This window comes from Malania oleifera, chromosome 9 (genome assembly GCF_029873635.1).
Source record: "Malania oleifera isolate guangnan ecotype guangnan chromosome 9, ASM2987363v1, whole genome shotgun sequence".
Lineage (NCBI taxonomy): Eukaryota > Viridiplantae > Streptophyta > Magnoliopsida > Santalales > Ximeniaceae > Malania > Malania oleifera.
The window spans coordinates 30,033,151-30,049,674 of NC_080425.1; the positions used below are offsets into that span (position 1 = coordinate 30,033,151).

General features: G+C 35.3%; 1 protein-coding gene across 1 annotated transcript; it reads right to left on the reverse strand.

Moving 5' to 3' along the window:
* Positions 1-4,972: 4,972 nt before the first annotated feature.
* On the reverse strand, positions 4,973-8,908 carry LOC131164875 (isoflavone reductase homolog). Its single transcript, XM_058122397.1, has 4 exons — positions 8,467-8,908; positions 5,944-6,184; positions 5,401-5,604; positions 4,973-5,303 (listed from the first exon to the last, which is right to left on the reverse strand). The coding sequence occupies exons 1-4, from the start codon at positions 8,794-8,796 to the stop codon at positions 5,140-5,142; spliced, it is 939 nt and encodes a 312-aa protein (XP_057978380.1). The 5' UTR covers positions 8,797-8,908; the 3' UTR covers positions 4,973-5,139.
* Positions 8,909-16,524: the final 7,616 nt, after the last annotated feature.

Genomic DNA, 16,524 nt, shown 5'->3' on the forward strand with positions numbered 1-16,524 from the left:
CAAACATATACCTGCTATCATATGCCGTATGTTTTAAACTCAAATATTTTACGGATCTTATGGTATGGTTCGATTGCATTGGTTTGTGCGTATTTATGGTTTGACTATTTTTTTCATATCATTTAAATCTTTTAATGACCAACTATACTGTTTTTTGTATTCAATTGCCATATTTTTTAAAACACTTAAATTTTTTTATACCCTTTTACTGATGACAAAAGGGGGAGATGTTTTATAAGATCAAAATTAGTCCTTTCTCCCTGACCTTTTGTTACCTCAATTTGAAAATGATAGTTGTATTTAAATGAACAACTTAAATCATTATGATGTCTTCATGCTTGTTTGAAAACTTTATTGTATATCACTTTGTATCTATGCATACTGTTAGGGGGAGCCTTGTCAGGCGAACCCATATTTTGCTCTTGTGTTTGTCATCATCAAAAAGGGATAGATTGTTGACTTTTTGGTCAGATCCCTATTTTGATTAAGAGAAACCACAGTATTTCATCTGTGTGCTCTGAGTACTTAAGCAGGTTAGCACAGATGATGATGCAATGTGGAAGCCAGGAAGCACTCAAATGAGCACATCTTTCGGCGCAATCCATGGAATCCCTAAGGAGCAAAGCATGAAATCTTTGTCTGTTTTTAAGTTGTATTTTTATATTTATCATTTGGGTCTGTAATTATAATATCTCGTCTATTATAATTAATGCATGACATGCATAATAGGACTATAAGCTCAAATAACCACAGAGAAACCAGATGGCCGAAGGTTGACCAACGCCGAATTTTTTCGATGTCCTCAAAAGACCTAGACTGACCTTAGGACTCCTTATACTTCAAAAAAAATATGGCCTATAGTCTAAACATTAATCATCATATGAATAGAGAAAACATTTTTAAAAAGAAAAGGACAGAAAATGCCAAAATTGGCATGTTCGGTCAACCGAACTCAGCTACACTGAGTTCCTCGGTTGTTCGAACTCCCACTAGTTCAATAGGTTGACCTCTCGGTCAACCATCCAGATATATATAGGCAAGCCCTAGTCGACTAAACCTCCCTAGGTCAACATATTGACCCCTCGGTAGACCGACTAGGAATACAAGGGCAATGCCCTAGTCGACCGAACCCCCGCGTGGGAGATTCTAATCGCTTGGTTGACCGAACTGCACAAATTTGGGAAAATTGCCTTTGAAACCATCACGTTGGTCAACCATCTTCTCAGTTAACTTTCTCCACAGTCGACTGAACTGTGACACTTGGTCAACCGAACCTTAAGTTCGGTCGACCGATGCTCTCAGGTTGGCGAGAATTACCGAGGTTAACAACACTGTTATTTTTATTAACCTCACTTAAACGTTTTCCAAAATGACCAATATGTCCCCAACAACTATAATTCTTCCCATTTCTATATATAACTTTTCATTTGCAAAATTAATAGGTGATTAGGGTTTAAGATTAGAATAAAATTTTCTGAAAATTTTATTGGCTAAAATCTTTCCTACTTCCATATTCTTCATACTCAAAGCCATATACTCTTCCATTGATTATTCTATTCCAAAATCCTTTTGAGAAAGAGTATTTTGAGTTATTTCATATAGTTTCTACGTGCTTATACTCTCATATAAGTGTATTGATTTTTTATTTTAGTGAGAGTAAGCCTAGAGGTCTTCTCAGTGATTTAATTCATAAATTCATTTTTGGAAAACCTTCTTAAGCCTATGAGTCTTTGCATTCTCATCGGAAGACTCAAAAGCTTGCCTTGTGTTGTGAAGAAAAATATTTTTGACAAAGCCTGTTTTTCAAATAAATCTCTTGTGGTTGAACTTTTGAAAATCTTGTTTGAGATATTTGATTGAGCTATTGAAATCTTTGAAACTATATTTATGGTTGAAATTATTATATGTGTAGTGTTTCAAAGATAAATTGCCAACACATAAGCTCTCACACTTTAGTTGTATATTGACATAATATTGAGAGTAGATAAACATATCTGCAGTGAGCTTATAGTTCTTATTGTGTTTGAGGTGCATTGATTATTGCTTGCGCGTAACGGTACAAATCTACTTGTATTAGAAGCATCGTTATTTGTACACAAAATTTGTATTCATTGATTATATTCCAGGTGTGGCCTGGGGGTTTGATCTAATCAGTAAGGATCGTTAGGGCCTTCTTTGCCCCGCAAGGAAAGTATGTAAAGGTTCAAGTCAGCCCCATTAATTGACCTCATTGTAATCGGTATCGCTTCACCCGTTAAGTGAGCCTTAGCAGAATCCTCGAGTTTGCGAGTTAGAGGCGGGGATGTAGGTAGTATTGGCCGAATCCCGATAAGGTATCGTGTATCTACTGTTAATTTTCCGCACTTTATATTTCTGTACATGTATGTTATATTCTATTTATTGTGAATATTGCGCATGATTTAATTTATGCATATTAACTTAGAAGGTCCCTAGGTTGTGAAATACTGTTAATATCTGGTTAAACTTAGGATAAATTTTTAAATACTCAATTCACCCCCTCTTTGGAATACACCAATTCCAACACGTTAGTTGATCAATACTTTGTGGAAACCTCAAAGGGAGTTCGTTGATTGGTTAACACCCTAAGATAAATTAACTAAGAGTTTATTTAAATTCAAATTGTTGGAAACTTGAGTTGTGGTTAGCATTGAAGAAATAAATTTCATTCTCTAGAAGGCTTGAATCAAACTTACATATATTTACAGTGCTGCAAACAAATAAAAAAAAAACTGAATCTTATATCTTTGGTTTGGATATTTTGGTTGATTGGATAATTGATTGATTAAATAATTGTGGTTGTGAATTGTATCAAGACTTAAGTTTTTGTTATGTATTGAATAAATCAACAAGAAGTCAAGAATTCATTAAAAGAAGTAAAAGAGGTTAAGGAGTCTTAAAAGAAATTAAAAATAAAATTGTTAAATCCAATTCACCCCCCCTCTCTTGGGACTGCACCTTACTGTTCAACATCAAATATTATACAAAAAAGAATCAAATCATTTATTAAGGATTTGGCTAGTGAGAAGCCCTCTTCACCTTCTAAAACACTGTTTCTTTTTTTTTTTTTTCCTTTCTCTCCCTCCTTTTTTACATCTAAAGTTGACAAATCATTCCTTTCCATGGCTTTCAATAACTTGTGTTTTATATAGCCATTGAACCATTGTTCAATGAACTTCACCTATAAGTCCTTTTTCTCAATTGCTTTGTCGACCAAGTGTGCCAAGTCTAACGTTAGTACTACACTAACAAAGCCATTTGCTTTGAACTTGCGTAAAACATAAGCAAAGCAACACAACAATTTTAACAAGATTAATAAATGAATGTATAAAGTATGAAATATGTTCTTGAATGCATTTTTTATTATTAGAAATTTAAAATGCTTCAAAAGTTCAAAGATGCGTTCATGGAACAAAACCCTCTCATTGTAGACAAATAAAAGAAACAATGAAAGGATACAATTGTGGTCTAGTACTTAATGTCCTTGCAATTGTTGAGAAGGATCTCTTTTGAAATAGTATATGCCCAAATCCTTTCTGTTTTAGTGGTTTCTGGTTCATTCCCATGGTCCTCTCCAACAATGTTCATTGTTATTCTTTCATGGTCAGATAGTGGATTAATTACCATGTGTAGCCGGCTTTTCCAAGTCATCAAAATTAAGCCACTTGGAATTTCTTGATTCTTGAACCACTCGTTTGAACATCCAACAATCTTCGATGCTATATGCCCAACAACACCAGTGTGATATTCACACTTAGCACTTGGATCGTACCATTTGGGATATGATAGCTATTTTGGCGCTATAGGAATTGGGACAACCATGTACCGCTTTATAAGTTGAGGGAACAAATTGGAGTATGGATTCAGTGCAAAAAATATAAAGAAGGGGAAGGATATAGGTTTCAAGAGAGGGGAAAGAAAGAGAGTGATAAAGACGCAAAAAATAATTGTAGAAATTCATAGAGAGAGAGAGAGAGAGAGAGAGAGGGTACGAAAGATGAGAAGGAAAAATATTTTGATAGAGAGCATTATCATGTCTTTGATCTTGAGGAAGATGCCTTACAAATGAGATCCACACCCCCTATTAATACTAATTTCCTAGGAACCTTATCAACTAAGAACTCTACGAAGAGAAGAAAAAAATAAATTCAAATAAACATAATATCTTATTTGGGCTACTTCTAAGCTCATTTGCAAATCCTATTTGATCTTATCCTACAAGTCAAACCACTAATTCATTTGACTTTAAATGTAATAGAATTGTTACCCTTTGTCCCTTCAATTGGGAAACAATTATTGTCTTGACCATGTCTTTGACCGTGGTTGGTGCTGATGTATCTACTAGGAGACGGCCATATTTTGCACTCAAGTGCCCTCAATTTAGGTGATTAATTACCCTGATCCTTTGGTCGTTGTGGCTAAATAAATTAATTTTATATTAAGGTTCACAAGCTAGCATTCTTGATTACCCAAACATAGAAGGTTTGCGTGTGATGTACTAAACCAATTCTCATTGGTAACATATTTAATCAATTCCTTTTCTTGAAGAACCGATCAATAGCATTTAAATACTTTTTATGTACTACTCAGCCGTGAAATATGCATTCACTTTTGATATTTAATTTCCTAAGTTGAGTACATTCTTGCTTAGTCAAATTAAACATTTATAAATGCACATAAATCATAGAAGCAGTTACTAACATCTTAGCTAGATTATCCAATCATAACTTAACAAATGAAAAATGTGTTGGACTCTTATCAGCCTTCTGCAAGTTGGATACTTGGATCCACACATTGCTAACACCATTTGTACTCAAAAGGTTTTGCTTTTTAGTTTGACGTTGGACCACTGCTCCTGTTTGGGTTTGAAAAATATCTACTGAGGCTACCATGGTTTTCGCACTTCCTGGTTTCAACACATATCTCACTTTTGACTCCGAAGGGTCACCAGGAATGACAGCATCAAGCTTATGACTTTTCATACTGGAACAATTCCAGACTACGCATCAATCCTTTGGCGAAAAATAAAGAAGAAAAAAAACATTACATCATTATAGATAGCGTCGCAGGAATGCATCCATGCGGGTGTATTCCACCTCTGGGTAAAGCTAAAAAAATATTTTATAGATAGCGTCGCAGGAAGGCATCCATGCGGGTGTATTCCACCTCTGGGTAAAGCTTGGAGGCTTCTTCTCCCCCTTCCCCTATTTCAAAGTTGGTTAAACAGCCTTCATAGAATACGTGATAGAAATGCCCTGCTCCAACCTGCCCAGCATAGTCCATTCCTGCAATTTATGATGACCAAGTTAGGAAAGTAGGCAAAATTGCTACTCATTTCGAAAGAGAATTCGTTGCTAATGTTGAATAGGTACAGGAAATAACCTTCAATGGATGCTAAATAATCCTCTGCAGAAATGTCTTCTTTGTCCAATTCTTGGTGCGTAAGAGTTTCCCATGTCTCAACTAATTGCCTTTGGGAGAGAATGTTCTCTGGTGGTCTCAAGTATACTGTTTTGTTCAGAGTGCGCGGATCATCTATCGCTTTAATAGTATATGTTGCGATATCATCTTCGTCCATAAAAATAGCTGCAAACATGTAAATGAACATGATCACAACACACAACAAAACTTTTTTGAAGTTAATTGAGAGATAAATGGACAAGATAACTGAGCAGTTCAATAAAATTAGTCATTGTTCTCGAGCTATGGCTTTTGGGATAATTTGATATAGGGGTCTTCAATTCAACCTGACTCCCCCCACCTCTTAATTCCCATGATCGTTAAGGAAGACTTTTGGATTGGCATGTGAAACGAAGAGTATCAGTGGGAATTCTGAATTTGTATTGATTTAAGCAAGAAGTAATATAATATTTGGAAATGCTAATCAGATCATACGCATAATGAATAATTAAGAGAGCAAGGTACCTTTGACATTGCCACCTCCATACAGGCGGACTTTGTCTTTGGGAGGGACAAGCGTTCCAAGTTGAGAGAGGTTGCCGACGAAGTAGCCGGCGAAGCAGTTGGCGGAGACGTAAGTGAAGGGGATATGGGCATCTTCTATCGCCTTCCTCACCACCATCTTCTCATCAAACGTCACTCTTCCGGGTTCAATTGCGTGACCCATCCGAGCCGGGTCTATCCCAAACTCCGACGGCAAGAATCGCTGTCAATATTAATTAAATTCCAAACGAGTGACGATCATTCATGTCGTACAAACTATTGCACTTTAGACTCATTTGAATGGAGCCATCGAAAAAGGTCCACGGCTTTGCCGTTCTTAGTAGGTGGATGATAAGTTTGAACTTTATTTATTTGATTGTGGCTTATTTAGATGTTTAATATTAACTCAAACCCACTTTAAATTATTTTATGGATGATTTAGTTTGAGTTGGCTTGAGGATCTTCAGTTCTGAAGTTCTGTGAATGCTTCTAACCACTGTCATGACAGATTCTAGGTCAAACATTTGTCCGTGATTTTCTGGACATTATAATATCAAAAATATTGAAAAATTTAGTAAATAAAATGGTCATTTAATAATGAAATATTAAAGACTTCAATGTAGCAAACAATGATTTTTTTTTTTTTTTTCCCTCGTGTAAACTCCATCAATGCACAGATGACATTTTCCTTCTTTTTGGTATAAAGTGAATTTTACTCTTTTACTTCATTTACTTTATAAAAAATTATTATAAAAAACTTGGGATTTCTTGTCATGGACAGTAAAACTTTTTTGCCATTAAAAATAAAATTTACATGACTTGATAAGTCTCACTCAAAATATTATATAAGGAATCAATCCCTTCACGTGTCTATATACTTTTTCCTAAATTTTAAATATGTGACAAATAAATTTTACTTTTACTAAAACAGACATATGAAGAGAGGACCTATTTGCCATATACTTAAAATTCAAAAGATAGTTACATAAATGACTGCCATAAATGAATATTAGTCTTATTGGGCGGGCATTATTTTCTCATATACGAGTTGGATTATTCACAAGTTGAATCAAGAAATTACAATCTATATTCACAATTATGGAAGTTTATTAAACCAATTAAAAACAATGAAAAATTAGGTGCAGTTTTCATTTACGGGTTGGATTATTCACAAGTTGAATCAAGAAATTACAATCTATATTCACAATTATGGAAGTTTATTAAAATTGTTGGGGTACCAATTAAAAACAATGAAAAATTAGGTGCATTATCTCATTCACGAGTTTGATTATTCACAAGTTGAATCAAGAAATTACAATCTATATTTACAATTATGGAGGTTTACTAAAATTGTCGGGGTACCAATTAAAAATAATGAAAAAGTGGGTGTATTATCCCATGTACGAGTTGGATTATTCACAAGTTGAATCAAGAAATTACAATCATCCTCATCCATGCTTACTCAAATATATATTTTGTGCCACAATTTCCAACACCTGCTCACCCCACCCCCTCTCCCTAACCATGCCATCAATTCTTAAAAGGATTTTTGTGAGTTTGGTTGTTAGCAAAAGAGCCTAATACATGCCCAGTTAGGTTTTTTAGAGCGGTAAGGACAAAATTGGACTTTGTGACTCAAAGTCTTCGATTTCACTCCTCACTTGTGATTTATATAATTTTTTAGGGAGTAGGTCTAACTACTAGACTCACATAAAAGACTGTTATGTTCGGTTCATAAAAGAATTTTAAAAAACAAAAAGAGGTTATTGACTAGTGTTAGGTGACCCAACCATAGTCCATAAGTCTCCGTGATGTCTTTTAATAAATAAAATAAAATAAATAAAAGCTCAAAAATAAAATTGTATGGTGACCCCTGTTTAAATAAGTGAAAAAAAAAAAAAAATACAATCATGTGGCAATTTTACACTCACCAACTTCAAGAAACTTAAACGTCAGAAATCTTTTAAATTTTTCCTTAAGCTTGTGCTATTTTTTTTTAATTCTTTTTTATGTCATCTTGACTTTCGCATGGTTTTTGAAAAAAATCTTTAAAAAGCCGTATAATTCGTTGCCAATATAAATATTATTAATAGAATCATAAAAATTAATCGGTGATATTTACTTCCAGACAGAAGAATTTCTCATATTGCCAGTTATGGAAGCAAAAAAATCTTGAATAGAATAAAATGCTGATAGAGAAATGATAAATTGACATTAAGTTAAGTTTCATATTGAACCACTGTGTTCACAGCGTATATATGTATATGGGGGATAAATGAGAAGGATATGTTTTGTACATTAAATTATCTAACAAGCTTAAGATTTTAGGGGTTTATAATTTACTACTGAAAATTAATTATGTGATTGGCGTGGCACTGTGGAGTGATTTGCATAGCAAAGAGATGATGATGAAGAATACCCCCACACCATAGACACATAAATACATACATACATATATTATACACACACACACACACACATACACATACACATACACATACATACCTTGACGTTTGGAGCTTCTTTGATGGCCTCAACGAGCTTGAGCTGCAACAAGATGTTATGACTGCGGAAATGAACGCCAGACATGGTGCAAATGACGACGTCAACTAGCCTGACGGCATCGACGAGGCTGCGGTGATCAGAGAAGGTGGCCTCGACGAGATGTGCTCCTTGCTCTTTGAACCCTAACAATATCTGCAACTTTTCGATGTCGAGACCGATCTCCGGTCGCCGGAGCACGTAGGTCTCGTGGCCTTGTGCCAGGCTGGCCTTCACGATCCTCCTTCCCATATACCCAGTCCCACCCACCACCAGAACCTTGCTCTTTCCCATCTCAAGTAAATTTCTAGGAATCGATTGGACTAGTACCAGCTGAGACGAGAGATGGATTTGCTTTATCAACTTGGTTGGCAGTGAAAGAGGCTTAGGGTTTGTTTTATATAGTACACATGGGCTGTGATCCAATGCATGCAGTGCAAGTTACTCCGAGGTTTGTTGTGTTCCACCGTCCACTTAAAAAAAAGATAGAAAAGAAAAGTAAAAGGGGTCGGTGGACTAACAACAATGCAAGTGGGCTTCCGTCGTTCCCTCCGTTAAAAAGTCAATTATGATTTGCAGTTTTAGTTCATCGCCCGTCGGTTGTTGTCCTTAAGTTTGAAATGAGGCTTTCATAGCTTTCTTCCCATGAAATATTCATTACCAAATACATGGTCAACATTTTGCCACATTATTTCCATTAAGTGGGTTAATTATAAATAAAACTCAAAATTTAGATTGTTTATGTGGATTTGAATAAAATGTAATCTAAAATTATATCAAGAGTTTGATCTAAATTACATGAATAGAAATTTAAAATTAGAAACTGTTGGAGAATTCATACTCAAAACCTAGGTAACAAGAAGAGAGAGTTAAGATGATCTTATATTGGATTGTGACTGCCTACAGAGGCGATGTGGGACTGGACGCACGCCAACACTCTCCCTTATACGTTAGAAAGCTCATCCTCAAAACTTAAGTATCAAGAAGAGAGAGCTAAGAGATTCTTATATTGGCTTGAGATTGCCCATAGAGGTGATATGGCACTGGACGCACACCAACACTCCCCCTTATAAGTTAAAGAGCTCATCCTCAAAACCTAGGTATCAAGGAGAGGGAGTTAAGAGAATCTTATACTGGCTTGAAACTGCTTCTAGGCAAATCTCATAGCTGTCTCTGCACCCGTACCTCCTTTATCACTGAGCGGTCATTTAGGGGTCTTACCTGGTGATCTTGGCTGTTTCCCTCTCGACGATGAAGCTTATCCCCCATCGTCTCACTAGCCAACCTTGAACCCTATTATTTTGAGGTCATATCTAGTATTCATAGTTTGCCTCAATTTGGTATCACTCTCGTGGGGGAAAATGAGGATAGGAGAGCCCACGGAGGGAAATGAGGCGAGGAGGAGTCCAACTCGCGAAGGAGCCAAACAGATCAAGGCCTAACTCTGATACCAAGTTAGAAAACTCATCCTTAAAACGTAAGTATCAAGGAGAAAGAGTTAAGAAGATCTCATATTGGCTTGAGACTGCCCACAAAGATGATGTGGGACTATATGCACACAAACATGAGATTGCCCACATAGGCAATGTGGGACTGGACGCACACCAACACTCCCCCTCGAGCCCATGGGGGGAGTCCAACCCACTAAGAAGCCAAGCAGCCCAAGGCCCAACTCTGATACCATGTTAGGTGGTTGTTGGAATTGGTGTATTCCCAAGAGGGGGGTGAATTGGAAATTTAAAATTATTTCTTCCTAGGTATAACTAACTAGCAGCAGTATATACATACAACCTAGGGTCTGTCTTAGCATATACCAGTTCAATAGGTATATGAAATATACAGAAATTAAATTAAGCACATGCAGTAAACACAATACATCAAATATAACATATACGTGTAGAAAAATAAATTACGGAAATAAAAAACAGTGTACAAACGATATGTTATCGGGGTTCGGCCAATAGTGTCTACGTTCCCGCCTCAAGCTCACATGCAGAAGGATTCCACTAAGGCTCACTTAATGGGTGGAGCAGCACCGAATACAACACTTTACAGGATGGTGCAACTAGTTCTCCTAACCGAGTTAGAACCAATATGGTGCTCTCCTAACCGGGTCTGAGTAAGTCCGGAACTATTCACAGGGCTAGTCTCTCTCTTCCAACCACTCGTCAAGAATACAACAAATATCAATATTTTTGTACACTAAAATGCTTCTTACACAAGAAGAATGTACAACAATAAGCACAATGCGCACTCATGTATGATATGAATATGAAGCTCAATGTGAGTTATGCTCAATAGAGTAATCAAATTTACCTCTCAAAAATATGTTTGTCAAGTAGTGTGAGAGATGACAATAAAAGTGATCTTTGACTCAAATGTATAATAATCAGAAATTGCTCTTCAAATATCCAAATGCCCTAAATGATATCTCAAATATAGTTTTCAAATATAAAGCACTAAAGATATTTCAAATTAGTTTATCCAAACATGTTTTCAATAAACATAAGTTAAGCTTTAGAATCTTGTCAAAAGTATGCTAAGATCCACAAGCTATAATTAGTTCTCCCCAAAAATATTTATCAAGTGAAATATATGGGGAAACTTCTAGCTATACTCTCAAAATTGATTTTCAACAAATAAAACAAAAGAGAGTATTATGCCTTGGATGAAGAATGAATGCCCACAAGAAATTTGTTTTCCTTCAAAAAAAAATTTTTAAATGAGTGTGGGAAGGAGGATAAAAGATTTTGATATGAAAGATTAATGCCCAAAATAAATTCTCTCTTACAAATATTTTCAAACCAAAAGGAATAAGAGAGTATGGAATTTAAAATCAAAAATAATTTTGGGAGTGTTTTCAAATCTAATCTCATGTTTAAAAAATGAGTAATGATGGGGTATATATAGAGTTGGGAGGATTTTTTACCATTAGGGACATATTAGGGATTTTAAAAATATTTAATTAAGTTTTAACCCTAATTACCGTAGTAAAAATGTGTGAACCCAAGAGGTTCGGTCGCCTGATCCTTAGGGTCGGTCACTCGAACAGACCAAAGCCTATTTTTGAGTTCGGGTGACTGTGGGTGAGTTTTGTTGGCTAAAATCAAGGTGATTTCCCAACCTTCGTAGGTTCAGGCTCCTGACCTATGGTTCGGGTTGCCGAACCTCCCAATTTGGTCACCTAGGGTGTTTTTGAACTACAGGCTTGGGCGCCCAGGGAAGGTAGAAAAAGTAAGCTTTAAGGTTCAGTTGATCGTGGACGTTTAGTTCAATTTCGATTCGGTCGCCCAGGCCTCAGTCAACATGTTGACTTTCTACTAGTTCGGTCAATCAGGCCATTTATAACTCCTTATGGTCGGTCGCTCGAAGCCCTTTGAAAGTAAGATTTAGATCCTGTTTTTGATTGGAATTCTCCCCTGTTCACATAGTTATAATTTTTGAGTTATGCGGGATTTTCCATAAAGTGCTTGGGGACCTATGGTCAGTCTACGACCTAGACTTTTTTATTAAGCCTAAAACTCTGGCATCGGTCAACCTTTTCCTATGCTCTTTTGATTTTCCTATGGTCTATTTATATTCATTACTGAGCTTTCATTCATACCATGCATGTCATGCATTATTACATACCAAATAGAAAAAACTAAATGCAATTACAAAGAGAAATAAAGGTCTTATTCTTTTTCTTCTTTTGCTCCTCTGATCATGGAATACGTCAGGCAGTATGATCTTTATGTTCCTCAGGCTTCCATCAATCCTCTTTCATGTGTGTGTTCTGAAATATTAACCTGTTCAAGTACTAAGAACACACATTAGTTCCCAGTGTTTTGTTAGCATCAAAATAGGGATCAGACTCAAAAATTTAACAATCTCCCCATTTTTTATGATGACAAACACCCAAGAGCAAAATGGGGTTTAGCCTGAAAAGGCTCCCCCCAAGAATATGCATATCTAAAACATAAGTAATATAAATCAAGCATATTCACAAAAGAAGACATTTCAGATAATATGCATTCAGTTTTGATAATGAAGCACATACATGTGGACATTCAATATAGCGCAGAGATTTTATATTTTGCTCTCCTTCTCCCCCTTTTGGCATTTGCAAAAGGGTTAAGTTAAGAAAAAATATTTTTTTATTTTTTAAAAAAATCTTAAGTTAAGGTAGCACTCCCCCTTTCAAAACTAATTATGATTTCGCTCAGAAAAATTCTCCCTCCTTTTAAAAACACTCCCCCTTTTTGATGTAGTATTTGGGCATATAAATATAAAAGTACTTGGGCATAAAAAAAAAAAAAAAATGCAGTTGAGCATACAATGATAGTATAACTGGTCATTTGAGATAAAAATGACATGATAAACTAGATTAAACCATAAATATGCACAAACCATTGCAGTTCAAAGGTTTGATAAGACCTATAAAAGATTTTAGTTCAAAGCACACGACATATGAAAGCAAAGAGCATGTTCACGATTTTAGTTTAACTAGTTCGCATGTATTTTCACATGTAATTACTAAACCAGTTATGCAGTTTTGAAGAAAAAAATTTAATATCATGACACAAAAATTTAAGAAAACATAGCACGAGTCATTAAGGCATTTAAGCACATAAGCAAGAAAACAGGATATGTTCTATGTAAGTTCATTTCTTGCCACAAACAAAAATATGTAATCTAAATAGATAAATATATATATATCTCCCTTATGATTTTAAATAAATGCATAGGAGCAATGCTTGCTAAAAAAAACATTAATTCAAAGACCAAGCAAGCGAATTTTTCTGGTGAACATTTAAGCACAAAACAACTTTATGACCAAAAAAATTACAACCATATGAAGCTTAAAGATAGACAATTTTAAATGCAAAATCATATGGTAGAACATGTGAGTGTGGCTCAACAACATGTTCCAAATTAAGATTTTCAACAAAACTCATCACACTTCAAAGCACATGCCACTACAAATTACAACACTAATATAAGCCTAAAATATTGATGAGCAAAACAAGATAGGAGTTTATGTTTAGATGCTCCCCCTTTCGATTTGAATACTAATTTAGATGCAATGAGTTGCTTATACTAATTCAAGATGATTTCATTAAGCATGCCTGTAACGATCCGAAGAGTAATGGTATTTAAATAATAAAGAGGGAGGGAAATGGAAATAGAAACAGAACGAGGCAGCCAACTTCATCGACGAATGCTTCGTGCTCGTCGATGACGTTGCACTTTCGGGGTATAATAATCCAGAAATTTTTTGATAGCCTCGTCGACGAACACAGGGCAATCATCGACGAGGATAACATAGGGTCTCATCGACAAGGGCAAGTTTCGTCGACAAGAAGATACTGAGAAAGGATTTTTGGAAGTATGAAATTCATCGACGAGGGTGCAAGTTCGTCGATGAACCTTCTACAGGACTCGTCAATGAGGTGATGTGGCTTGTCGACGAATCCCACAGTATAAATAGCCTAAATCCGGGTTAATTGCATAATTTTTCAGCGAAATTCTCTCATTTTCTCTCTCCTACGGTCTCTCCCTTCTCTCTCTTTGATTTCGACCCCATTAGCTGTCAGATCGATGATCTAAGGCCACCACGACGCTCCTGGGGAAGTTCTCCCCAAGTCTTCTGGAGCGGATCGTTGGTGGGACGAAGTTGAATTTCATCCCAGATTCAGGGTAAGGTCTTTTAAGTAAAATTTGACTTTCCAGTAGTTGTAAGAAACGTTGTAGATGTAGAAATAGTAATAATATGTTATGGGATATATGGTTTTCAGGGTGTTGAGTGGAGAACCTGTGGGTGTAGGACCTGTCATATTAGGGGATTTTTAGCGGGAATCAGGTAAAGGAAATATGCTATGCTAGGCTGTTCTAGAATGGTTTTCAGTATGAAATGCATATTTTTACCAAGTTATTATTCACAGCAGAACTTTATACAGTTTATCAATTATAAATAATATGTTTTAAATTACTGTGTGGCTTGAGAATATAGATATAGTACATAAACATGTTTTATAGTATTTTTCAAAGTTATGTTTTACAAAATATACAGACAGTGGAGATGTTTTATAGTAATTACAGAATACCATGATTATACAGTTTATAGTACCATGACATACAATTTTACAGTTCATTTCAGAAACATAGTTGATACAGATACAGTTTACTATGGCATCATGGTTAATACGGTTATTACAGAATCATGGTAAAACAGATAGTTATATACAGAAATGTATTATATAGTATCAGACCCTATTGGACCATTACAGTTTACAAAGCACAGTACTGTTGCTACATACAGTATAGAGTGTATCCACCTATTCATATAATACGTGGTATGTAAGTCGATCGTACAAAGCCCATGAGTGGACAGGCTCCCCATCAAATATAGGTTGAGAAGGGCTGATCAGACTGACGGAGTATAGTGGTTTATCCTGGTCAGCCAGCCAGGATAGATCCCGCCTACGGGCCACACAACCCTATCATGAGGGGTTAAATCATGACATACAATTATCCACAAGGAAGTTTTATGTTATTATTATGTATATACAGATTTATAGAGACAAAGAATGTACTTATGTACCTTAGAAGTATTTTGAGTAGAAACCTAAAATACAAATATGTTAAACAACATGGAAAAGGTGGTGGTTTATATTACTTGTATTGTATTTATAGATTTAGTTATACATGATTATATAGAAATAGATTTTCATTGTATTGTAACTCATTTGCCACACACTAGCAATAGCATATTTCGTTTTACTGAGCGTTGGCTCATCCTATTACTTTAACGTTTTTCAAGTGATCCAGGTAGGTGAGCTGATCAGGCTTGTAGGTAGAGGGGTTTCAGTACTGCTCTGTCTGTCGAGTGAGTATTTTTGGGAGTATTTATGTATAGCCCTAGCCCAGTTGAGGGTATTTTTGGAAACAGTCATATATGTATATTTTGGGGAATATTTTAGCACTCTAGTATTGTATATATTTTCTTGATTATGTTTATACGAATTATGCTTCTCGCTGCTTAGGTTGATGGTTTGGTTTAACCTAGTAGGTATCAGAGCATTATAAATTTTACAGTAAAAAAAAAAAATAACTGGAAAATAAATAGGAGGTCATTACAATGCCATTCAGTATAAGCAATCATTTCAACCCTTCTAGAATAACTATGCTGGGGTTTTGATTAATTCATTTCAAACATTGCAACCAGTACAATTTCCCTATAGATCACACATGCATCAAAAAATATATATTAAGACATTGTGATAGTGCTCATAGACCATACAACAATCCATATTAATATATAGATCTTTAAAAAGCAGTATATGATGTTCCAGATTTTTAAAAAGAGTCCCAGTATTCAAAAATTGAAGCGATGCATATGATTTCTTTGTTACTCTTTTCCTAAAGGATGGAACTCAGCTCCCCTAAATTATTCGATGATTATGCAAGGATGAGATTTAATATTTATTCAGTTTTCATTCATCCTTCCAAAAATATTTTTATCATTTATTCTATTATAATCATCTATGTACAAGATTTTATTTTGGAAAAAATTCTGTTGAAATTTTGGAAAAAATTCTGTAAATCGGACATTTTCTCATAAAACCTGATCATATAACGCATGCAATAACCTAAAAACCACTACCAGCATGCAATTCTCAAAACTGCATCAGCCATGCAGTTGGCGTTCCATACAAGCATGCAAGTATATAAATTTCTGTAACATCCTTGCAAATGGTGTTCCATGCAATCTAGTATTCTCAATCAGTATATTCAAATAGCGGTTCATAGTACTAGATAGTCACAAATCACTATCCATCAAAGTGATTTAAGCATTTGATTAAAATATGGATAGTATGCAATAGTACTATTGTTATATAGGCATGTGGGCACGAAATATGATTATGAGAGCATTTAATTAAGTTACAGTCATGAAATACAAATGCACCCCCTAAGTTAAGCATTCAACCGAATCATGCCTTTTCCTTCTTTTTTTTTTTCTTTTAAAAAAATTCTTTAGCC

What these genes read in the sequence shown, in the direction of transcription:
- LOC131164875 (XM_058122397.1), bottom strand. Translation starts at nt 8,796, where the DNA reads ATGGGAAAGAGCAAGGTTCTGGTGGTGGGTGGGACTGGGTATATGGGA. An exon ending in AAGAAGCTCCAAACGTCAAG is followed by an intron (nt 6,185 to 8,466) that starts GTATGTATGTGT and finishes TAATATTGACAG; the next exon opens with CGATTCTTGCCGTCGGAGTT. An exon ending in TGGAGGTGGCAATGTCAAAG is followed by an intron (nt 5,605 to 5,943) that starts GTACCTTGCTCT and finishes ACATGTTTGCAG; the next exon opens with CTATTTTTATGGACGAAGAT.